Raw genomic sequence first — 10996 nt, 5'->3', positions numbered from 1 at the left:
TTATTGAAAAGTTACAAAAAACATTTATTTTCTAACTTCGTTTGTTCCGTTACACATTGGTAATTGTTACTACTGATGAATTTACGGCCTCAGTCATAAACGTGCGGTTGTGGTTGCATAGTTGGTACGTTGTAATGACAGCGTTCCCGAGGAACCTTCCCGTGGGATCCTGGCGGACGACGTGCATGTACTCGTCTCCGAGGGTGAACTGGACTTGTGGGGGAGCAGCCCAGTCACAAACAGTCGTCACAGCCTTGTTAACTGTTGGCGGGTTTACGCAGTATAGCTGAAAGAAAAATACGTAAAGATTATCACGATCAGATTAACAGATAGGTAACTTACATTTTTGAAATGTTCTGGCGCACTACTCAGTTATCGAATACGACGTTTGAGGCCACTATCACAATTACGAAACATCATTTATTTCTCCTGCTTGGTCAAACAACGTGTTTGATCCCTGAATAATGTATGACGTTCGTAACACATAAGCGAATAGTCTATACATCAAATAGAAGGTACTTTGCTAGTTATTTCATGCTTAATAGACGCACAAGTAAAAACAATACGATTCACTTTTTTTCAAGAAATAAATCAGACGTTCCATTTTTTTTTTTCATGTTTCGTTAAATTGAATGACCGGTAAATCGATGGTAGGAAGGTCACCGGATGTTTTGACGGTTCATAAGTATAAAGTGAATTAAATTACGCCTGTTGCTCAGCAGAGGCAGAGGGTCCAAAGATGTGTGCAGTTGTAAAAAATATACCTACAAGCCTCAATCAATTGCAATATAATATATATGTTTATTTTTGGAGATTGTAGGCAATGTTATCTATTTTAGAAGACTAGACAAAGTTTCACGTAAAATATTAGGTTCTAGGAAAACCCTTACACGTGTTAACTGTTTAGGTTTTGATAGAGGCAAACAGATAGACAAACAACCGATGGTATTATGGTAATTGGTAAGTATTAGCGCCGCCCATAACACCCACAACCCCAGAAGAGGTACTGGTAATTGTACAATTATAAATGCTGGTTTTTACACTTACTTGTTGGTAGGCCTCATGCTGTCCAGGCTGAATGTAAGCGACTGGATAGTCATATTTGTATCTAGATTGGTAGTCTGTATCTAAAAAAGAAAAATATATTAATAGGTAGATATAATATCGCTAGTCAAATGGACGCAAGTGCAGTTCTGATGTTCAGATTAGATTTTTTGGCCTTTCCTGAATGTCGCCACTATTTTTGGAGAGCCTGCTTTCCTAGAAACAATCCGGCGTTGGTGCGATTAAACAGTTTCCTACATGGCTTGTACTTTTCCTGCATGATTTTGTGGTACACGCTTGCACGCTTGCCTCTGGACTGCAGCCTGTATGTAGGAACCCGCTAACCATTAGGTGATTCATAAGCACTGTGGCCACCAATAGTAGGGGAAAAAATATATACATATCTATGTAGCAGTTATTAATAAACCGGAGTCAATCAGGCAGCAGATAGAAATTTAGGTTCTCAGTAAAAACCCATGGTGTGTCTCACAAAAAGTTCAATTGGTAAGCATAAAAAAGGAACTCGTATATCGTGTGGGAAGCCGAATAAGTTTGTAAGTTATTGACGCTCTATGGTTTCTGTCTACCATAGCACAAGTTTCTATGAACAACACACGATAATAATGCTATGATACCTGCATATTAGATAATACTGTAAGAGGAAAAAACAAAGATACCAAAGATTCAATAATATTTTTAGACACAAACATGTTATCACATAGAACTAATTATCTCTTGTGTTCCGAATAAGGTCACAAAAACAAACCACATTGTTTTGATTTTTTTGTTAGTTATATTACCTACTGCTTTAGAAAGAATTATTGTTTGCACAATTTGTTCCTACTCTTATCTACACCACTATCAATTATAACAACATCATAATTTACTACTGTTTCCACAATATATAGGTAAAGCTGGTATATTTCTACCAAATGTCATCAAAATACTTCCTTAACAATTTATTTTTGATATTCAAATGTATCTGCTGTTACATAGCGGCTATATGTACCATATACCTACATTTGAATATACATTGTGAAGCAGGCCGTTAAGTAGGTAATTAACGACATTCAAGGTTAACCTATTGGTGCTTAAGAATAATATTATATGAGTTCAATGTGCATAGTGCAAAATATCGGCATCGAATAAGTAGCACTTATGTTTGAGTGTCGAATAAATTGGTTAATTGATTAAATATTAATTAATTATACTTTCACAGTTCTTAATTAATACCTATATAGGAACTTATCGCTAATTATGAAAAAAGCCATAGCTAAAGGTACGAATAGACTACGACACTATAGACTATACTCAGTGTATACCTAAATCAAATGTCTCTGTATGAACACGACAAGAGTGTCTGTAATTGAAAATATATTGTAACACGACAAATGGTGTCGCATTAGCTACCGACTTGTAATTTTTTTATGTTACCAACCGGTAAACGAGCAGACGGATTGTAAGCAATCGCCGTCGCCCATGGACTCTTGAAACAACAGAGGTGCTACTAGTGCGTTGCCGACTATTTGGATGTGAGGAATTTAAGGGTTTTTGGGGAATCTGGGATTGCGAAGGGGCGTAATTGGGCCTCCGGTAAACTCCCTCCCACAACGAAACACAACGCAAGCGTTGTTTCACGTCGGTTTTCTGTGAGGCCGTGGTGTCAGTCCGGTCAAACCCAAACGTGCCGAAGCATGGCTCTCCCACACTTAATAATATTCATATTTATCCATATAAGTTAGTGTGAACGGTACAGCAATTAATGTCTGACATTTATGTCATAATTTTTGTCGTAGTCCATTTGCACCATTATTATTATTTAAATAATTTAATTAAAAACAACTTACCCTTAGTTACTTGAGTGCAATGTGGGGGAGTGGTCTGCTTCTTAAAATTAGCTCTTCTTGAATGCAGGTGCTTACTATGGTGCCTTTCTTTATAAGCATCTGATAACACGCATAACATTAAAACGAGGAGCAACGCGGAACATTTCATCTTGCCGAAATTCAAAGCACGACTGACGCTGGCACTTTGTTTACTTATTAACATCGCAGTGGTTCGCAGTGTGGAAGTACTTATCGGGAGTTAATTATGAACACTTTGCGGCCGTTAAAGTTAGGGATCGCTGTGAAATAAATAAAATATTATAAATAGGAACATAATTATGTACCTACGTTTGGATCAAACTTCCTACTGGATAAATGACCGATTATTTGAAGCTGAAGAGTTTGTTTGTTTGACCGCGTTATTCTTCAGAACTACTGATCCAAATTGAATAATTATTTTTGTGTTAGATAGTCCATATAGACAAAAGCTACAGGCTTATAGCCTGTAACAACGCTACGATCAATAGGAACCGAACAGAGCTGGTGAAACAGCGCAGGACTAGCTAATAGTATGATTCCTAATTTTATTTAGTAGATACCTAAGTAAATTAATAGTGGGTGTCTAGCAAATGATTAGGTACCTAACCTTTATACTTATTTATTCAATAAAATATGGTGATAGGACATGTAAGGAACCATGACTATTGATGTTTATTCAGGACTAGAGTCAGTCCTTATCTAGTTCAAATAGTTAATTTCCTTCCTTATTTTAATATACTCATATGTATATAAATTAATATAGCTAACTTACATTAGCAAGTTATCCTCAAACCAAGTAGCAACACATTAATTGATTTCATTTATTATACAAATAAACAAGTTGCATAACATATAGGTACCTAGATTCCTAACCATGCTTATCTTAGCTATTTCTAGGTATTCCACACTCTATAGTTTAATTAAATATTAAATACATAGTTAGGTACTATTTCATAGTTTCCTGAAAGATAGCTAGGTAACTAGGTATTTAGATAATGCACTTTGTTAGTAATATATCTATATAAATAAAAATCAAATGCTGTTCGTTTGTCTCGCTAAAACTCGAGACCGATTTGGCAAATTTTGGTCTTGAATTATTTGTGAAAAGTTTATGAAGAAAAGGTGAGAAAAAAATGTTTGAAGCGGTACGAAATTTGCCGGGTCAGCTAATTAAAGTAATAAAAAAAGGGTTCCGACCTATTAATTAATAAAATACACTTTAGATTCGATAGTCTGTTGACGTAGTCGTAAACAAACTTTTAAACGTGGTTTTTTAAACTAAAAATTATTTCGTAATGTGGAAGTAAATCGTAAAATAACTAAGCATTACGTGGAATATTGTATTGTACTTATATACTGTTACTGACTTAATCTTATTTACCTATATATATTTTTTTGAAAATATAAACACAATGAATGAATAGTAGTACATAGAAACCTACTTACCGAATATGTTGTCAATAATGTTCAACCAAACACAATTTTTATTTAACTTTTTTTTCCAACTGGATACAACTATGGATTTGCTTACTTACATATTTTAATCAGGTTGCCGTGAAATTCGATAAACTGTTACACAACCGACCGATTCGACAAAATGTAGAAAAGATGTAGGTAAAATAGAAAATCCATATTTTAATATGCAGGTACATTTAGTTAATGTACGCAAGTATATGAATGTGAAATTGAGCATATTTATAACATTTAGGCAACTACAAAATATAATTAGGTATACCTTGGCCATACTAACTATTCTAACTAAGTACGACTTATCTGCACTTCTGCACGATTAAATATTTACTAGGTACCTAAGCTTGGTATTTTATTATTTTTATTTAATGCTAACAAAGAAAAACAAAAAACCAATTAAAAAAAGAATTATTTCTTTTCTTCAATTGGTGTGGTAGATGCATCTTCTTCCATATCTTGATCTTCACCAGATTCATCATCACCACCATCCGAGAGATCATCATCATCATTGTCATCTTCGGGTTTATCCAGCATATCGTACCAAATCTCGGCGTGGAATAACGCTGCTGTTTCTACCTCTATTTCTGCAGCTTCCACTAAAATAAGTATAACATAGTCATGCCGTAAAAAAAGCAACGTCATGCAGAGGTACACATTACAGCACGTAATGCCACTGCACAATGTACACACACTTTTCACCATTTCTATATCTATACTAATCTATACTAATATTATAAAGCTGAAGAGTTTGTTTGTTTGTTTGAACGCGCTAATCCGAAACTACTGGATCAATTTGAATAATTATTTTTGTGTTGGATAGTGCATTTAACGAGGAAAGTTATAGGCTATAAAACATCTCGCTACTATCAATAGGAACCGAGCAGAGCGGGTAAAACCGCGCAGAAGCAGCTAGTGTGTTATAAGTCCCATGTAATATGGGTCAACCATGGGTGAACCTATTGCCATATACTTCATGGGCACAATTCCAGACTACGTGCTACCACTGAAAAATTGTCGAAATACGAAAAAAGCCCCGTAATACTTTGCCGGACTTGGGAATCGAACCCGAGACTACTTGCCCGGCTGTCGCACTTGCGACCACTCGGCCAACGAGGCAAGCTGCATACGTTTGAATCCTAGAATGGGTAGGTAAGGGCAGTGGCGTGTACAATCCAGTCCAAGTTTATTTTCAACCATGTGATAGATACCTTTTGCCTACCCAACTTCAAATTTCTGTGCACGCCCCTGGGTAAGGGTGTACATACGGTAGGTACATAGGTACTTAGCTATCTATGCCTGTAAAGTAACGCTCACTTCTCTCTAGTTAATCTAGTTACGTACGAGTCCTGAGTAGTCATGGAATAGAATAGGTATGCATGAGATACTTGACTCATGTCTGTTCTAAAACTTTGCCCGATCCGAGAATCAGTACCAGCTACAAACGGTCCTTTTTTGAGTACACAAACATTTAACTTTTAATCTTTTAGTATGTATTCAAATAAACCTATTACGTATACTTACTATGCAAGAAAATCATGACTATAGCAGCCTTTATCAATCAAAACAAGCAGGTAAAATAACCTAAATCAGGTGTTTCATTATAAACAATATTTAAACTTACAGCGTAAATTCATAAGAACTTCAACATTTTTCTTCATTCGAGCAGTGTCGAATTCTATTTCTGCTTGAACTTTATCATAAAACTCCGGGCTGTTGACGTCTATATCTTGAATATTACTCAGCTTTTCATCCATATTTACTAACTTTCTTCTGCAAGTCAACAAAATATTGCGAATATCGTTTTTTACTTTCGCGCTAATTCCTAAAGAACCGGAAAAGGATACAAGAACATTAATAAAAAATATCATAGACACTTTTCACGGTTGATGTCTATGTTTAATAATGTCTATGGCATGAATTAGAAAATAAAAACGGTTGTATTATTAGTCGCGATGAAATATTTCATTTTATTAATTAGCAATATTTAATAATAATTAAGTAGGATACACAATAAGTTAAAATAAATTATTAGGATGTCGAAACGTAACATAAACGTAACGAGATTCCAGATGATACCATAAAGTAAAATAGATTACTTTTATCTTTTTTTCCTTGGCAATATTTGGAATATACAGCTAGTTTGTATTGTTGTAGTACAATAGCGTTTTTTCTTTCTTTCTTTTAGAATAACCTATAATTCTGTCACATTATTGTTAAAAGTTGTGGAATTTAACATTAGTCACATTTCCATGCTATCTGTCATTGTCACACCTGTTCTAATACTTCGTTTTATGATTTCTTTTTCTGTTTAGTGACGAAAGAAACAGGACGTTTTATGTGTATAGAATAGTTGTTCACGTGCATTTATTTCTCGTTTGTTTAATAAACAATTGTTATATTACAGTGTTGCAAAGAACTCTATAAAAATGATGAGTGACGACGATCGTGATATTGATATCGAAAGTGATGTAGGTGTTTTCTAGAATTGACAGTTCTTTTGTGGTTTATGCTGTGTTTGTTTTGCCAATGATAATATTTTTACAAAATTACAGGCTGAGAATGATTCGGACTCGCGTACTCATGCCAGGAACAGTGTTGGTGGCAGCGGATACTACTCCCAGGTAAGGTCGATAGACAACTTAAAGATTTCATGAATTTAATATTACCAAACAATATCTATGTAGGCATGGTATTCTTTATACAATCATAATTATTCATTAAGAGCAAGTGTAAGTTGAACAGTAAGATATAAGTTCTGTTAGATCACATAAAATCACCGATGCATTGTATTTATTATTCTACCTTCATTTTACAGGCGGAAAAAAGAGCACACCACAATGCCTTGGAAAGGAAAAGAAGAGACCACATAAAAGATAGTTTCACATCTCTGAGAGAAGCCGTACCAGCTCTCCAGAATGAGAAAGTGGTATGTTCAAAAATTGTAAGCATTCACATTTTACATGTGGTATTAATATTTTATTTTTTTAATATAATAGTTTTAAGTTTCTTTTTTTTGCATTGACAGTAGTGCACAAACATTGGTTTTGGCATCCTAGCGCTTTTTTAATGATACTGGCTGTACATAATTCATGAGCGTTTTAAATTAGTGTTGTACAATATTCATTAAACATCTTATAAGGCCTTGACAGTGGTGTTGGATGCCTTATTTACCTTAATAGCTTCTAAACCCTTAAGATGCAGGCAAAGGCTATATGGCTCAGTTGTGTTAGAGTCCCTAGAGGTCATTGTAGATTTTAATTTGATAACTAAGACCTTCATCTTGGTAAGTATTAGCAAAATTATAAAAGTCGACCCTTATAAGCAACCTTTGAAAGAATATCAAGTTTTTATTTTAAGTATATTGTGGGTTGACAATTTTATGCATAGTTGACATTGTTTCAGGCAAGTCGAGCTCAAATACTGAAGAAAGCAGCAGAGTACATACAATTCATGAGAAGAAAAAACAATTCACATCAACAAGACATAGAAGACTTAAAAAGACAGAACAATATCCTTGAAACACAAAGTAAGTTTTATTATGTAATTTAAATACATATAATATTAATGTAAATAAGGTTTAAGTTTTAAATCATTGATTTTTTTAATGTTCAGAGTAACTAATTTAAAAATGTAGTTGTAGGTATTTTTATTAAATATGTTACCCCTTATTTATTTGAAAAACAAATACCTGTAAATGACTATATAACTAGTTACTTGATTTTTACTATATTATTATACATTTTATTTCTTAATGTCCTTGTTTAAAAGAGAAGGTCATGTTTCAATGACTTTTATAATTTCCTTAGTGTTTATTCATGTTGTAGTCTGTGATAGTTTGTTTTGTTTATAGGTCTATAGGTAAAATTACATTCACTCAACTCGCATGTCCTGTCATTAGTCTGATAATAAGGGTGCTTTTCCACCAGAAATGTGCTAATTATGCTATGAAGATCTAAAAGCTAAGTTGTGAAACTATGTGACCGTTTCCACTGATACTAAGCTATGTAGCTGTGCAAGTAAGATGTACAGCTTGAGTATGTGATGTATCGATAGCAGGGAAGTCATCCATAGCATGCATCTTTCTATATTATAAGAAACATAGCTTAGCTGAGTATATGATGGGTGGAAGCCAAATGCATCCACACCAATGTAGCATAGCACATCTCTGGCGGCAAAGCTCCCTAATATTCCATATCAGAGAAAGGTACATCAAGAAATCAATATTTTTTTCAGTACGAGCATTAGAAAAAGTTCGGCAATCTGGCAACTATTCTGATGCACATGAACTAGGCCTAGGTGTCAAATCTGAAGGGGATTCACACGACACTGACAGTTCCGACGGGGAGGCGACCACGCGACGCGTTAAAAAGCTTAAAATTAATGGAGTCATGTCTAGTAATTAAGAAGGTTGTGAGATGAATTCGTCTTAGCCAATGATGACAGTTTCCACAAATAAAATAATGTAAACCAAAATAATATTACTTTTCCAATAAAATAATATTACATATATTTTTGATACAGATGAAATGAAATAAGTAACTTTAATGTGTAGTGTTAAAGTCGAGATTTGTATACATAGTTTAGCATGCATTTTGGCTGTTCTCTTCAGCTCTCTGTCTATGTCCTTAAAGTAAGCATTCTGTGGCACTCCTACATGACCATAGTGTATGCTAAACAATTTTTATTTGTCTCTGGCTATGTGTTTTGTCGTTACTATTACAGTAGTTAAATGTATACAGTCTAGTACTAAATTGAGATGTTTTAAACTTTTTGTATTGTATATAAATATTGTCACTGTACATACTAGGGTGTTAAATTTTGGATTAAATATTATTTTGCATAACAACTTACAATAATTATGTATTTGGCACAGTATTTTGAGATAAAATAATAGTTCTTATGAATTTTGTTTTGCAGGCAAACATTTGTACTTGTATGGTTGATTCAATTTAAATTCTCTATTGTATATTTCATTACATTTTACTATTTTTATTTATCCATCTATGGTTTTAACAATCATTGCTGAGAATGGTTCATCTTTCACACTTGTTATAAGTACTTCGTAATGTTAAGCCGTAAGTAAACTTTACATTGAATTTTCTTATTGATCTGTTTATTAATTAATTTTAATGAAAGATTTACTTTTAAGTAAGATGCTATACATTTTTAATAATTACGTTGTTGATTTGTGTTGAAATGTTTTAATCCTGATATGATAGGTTTTATTAATGGCGCCTTAAAACAAGTTTTCTTTTAAATATTTTTTGAATGATAATGTTGCGATGCAATTCCATTTTAACGTAAATTTTGTTGTAGATTTGCAATTTATATTAATGTGTAGGTTTGTAAACTTTGCAATCTAAGAGCTATGTTCCTAATCATTGACCAAGCAGCTCCGAAATCTGAGATGTTGTACAGTTGAAAGTGGCGATAATAGTCTATTTTTAAAGGAATTAAGCTACTGTACTTGCAATATTGTAATATCTTTTAATTTTGTGAAATTCAGGCGTTCTGTGACAGTTGAAAGTAATGATGTGGATTTTTCTAATCCTATTATTTTTGTGGGAGTTTTGATGTATCATTTTACTTAATATTTTTATGTAGTATCAAGTGCGGTAGTTCCTTAAAAATAGCAAGAAAATAGAATTATAGATAAGCTTATTAAATAAACCCTCATTTCTTAATGAATTTGAATGATAATAGATGATTTCACACAAGTACCTAATTAATTACGTTCTATTTTACCAAATTCGTTAATCCAAAAATGTTCAATTGATTCAAAGGAATGATTATAAGTACATTTTTTTATCTTTATCTTTAATGATTGTAAGATAATTCAATATGAAGTAATAATTCAGTTTTAGTCTTCTTGAACAATAAATCGAATAAGGCTCACTGCACAAAATGTTGTACTCAAAAAAAATATAACACATACTGGCCGTTTTATACATCTTTGCCATAATAAAAAAAAAGTGCAATATTTTGTGCGCATAGTTCGTTATCGTTTACGATAATAAATATTATTTTTATATTTTGTCATCGCAAATAATTTTTAGATATAAATAGTTTTAAGTACTTAGGTAAGTGAATGTGTTTGTTCTAGAAGACTAAATCATATTTTTAACGATAATATACATAAAATACTCTCGTTATACGTTGTTTTTTAATTATTCATCCCTATGCTTATTAGGTACGAATAGGCCGGCTTGACTAGCGACAACGATTAGCTTTTTAAGTTTATCGAGTACTTCTATTTATTCTATTTATACAAAAAAATACTTCTATTTATTTATGTATTTTCTTAAAATGTCCTTAATAAAACTAGTGTTTTATGTAAAAGAAAATGTATCGTGTAGTTCTGTTGGTAGTCCATAGATGGCTCTAGGCGTCATTAGTCTCACGATACGGAATCCTTCGTGAGCGGGTCTAAAGTCAGTCTTGGCGAGGTTTTAATAGGGAGGATTTTAATATTACCAGTCTATAGCGTGTATTAATATTTTTTTGAATAGGTAAAATACGTTTATTTTATTTTAGCTGCACCCTACCTACCTACCTAGTACCCACTTATCTATCCTTATTACTGTCCCTCCTTTACTAATATAAAAAAGTAGTTTCAA

General features: G+C 33.1%; 3 protein-coding genes across 4 annotated transcripts; 1 reads left to right on the top strand and 2 right to left on the bottom strand.

The window, feature by feature from the left end:
- Positions 1-4496, bottom strand: LOC118275617 (uncharacterized). The gene is made up of 4 exons (XM_035593642.2): positions 4356-4496; positions 2892-3169; positions 1048-1127; positions 1-286 (listed from the first exon to the last, which is right to left on the bottom strand). Exons 2-4 carry the CDS (start codon positions 3091-3093, stop codon positions 50-52), a joined length of 519 nt encoding a protein of 172 aa, XP_035449535.2. The 5' UTR covers positions 3094-3169; positions 4356-4496; the 3' UTR covers positions 1-49.
- Positions 4497-4589: 93 nt separating this feature from the next.
- LOC126910929 (uncharacterized) lies at positions 4590-6372 on the bottom strand. Its single transcript, XM_050695301.1, has 2 exons — positions 6001-6372; positions 4590-4975 (listed from the first exon to the last, which is right to left on the bottom strand). Exons 1-2 carry the CDS (start codon positions 6245-6247, stop codon positions 4788-4790), a joined length of 435 nt encoding a protein of 144 aa, XP_050551258.1. The 5' UTR covers positions 6248-6372; the 3' UTR covers positions 4590-4787.
- Positions 6373-6554: 182 nt separating this feature from the next.
- LOC118275464 (protein max) lies at positions 6555-10531 on the top strand. Of its 2 annotated transcripts, none has more exons than XM_035593436.2 (5): positions 6555-6847; positions 6932-7000; positions 7195-7320; positions 7782-7905; positions 8613-10531. In XM_035593436.2, the coding sequence occupies exons 1-5, from the start codon at positions 6806-6808 to the stop codon at positions 8780-8782; spliced, it is 531 nt and encodes a 176-aa protein (XP_035449329.1). In that variant the 5' UTR covers positions 6555-6805; the 3' UTR covers positions 8783-10531. The 2 variants fall into 2 exon arrangements, with proteins under 2 accessions (XP_035449329.1, XP_035449330.1); XM_035593437.2 differs by having other exon boundaries at positions 6559-6847; positions 7195-7305.
- Positions 10532-10996: the final 465 nt, after the last annotated feature.

The sequence above is a fragment of the Spodoptera frugiperda genome, chromosome 8, assembly GCF_023101765.2.
Source record: "Spodoptera frugiperda isolate SF20-4 chromosome 8, AGI-APGP_CSIRO_Sfru_2.0, whole genome shotgun sequence".
Lineage (NCBI taxonomy): Eukaryota > Metazoa > Arthropoda > Insecta > Lepidoptera > Noctuidae > Spodoptera > Spodoptera frugiperda.
Note: the sequence above shows the minus strand (reverse complement) of the source record. Positions and strands in the feature narration are given on the sequence as shown.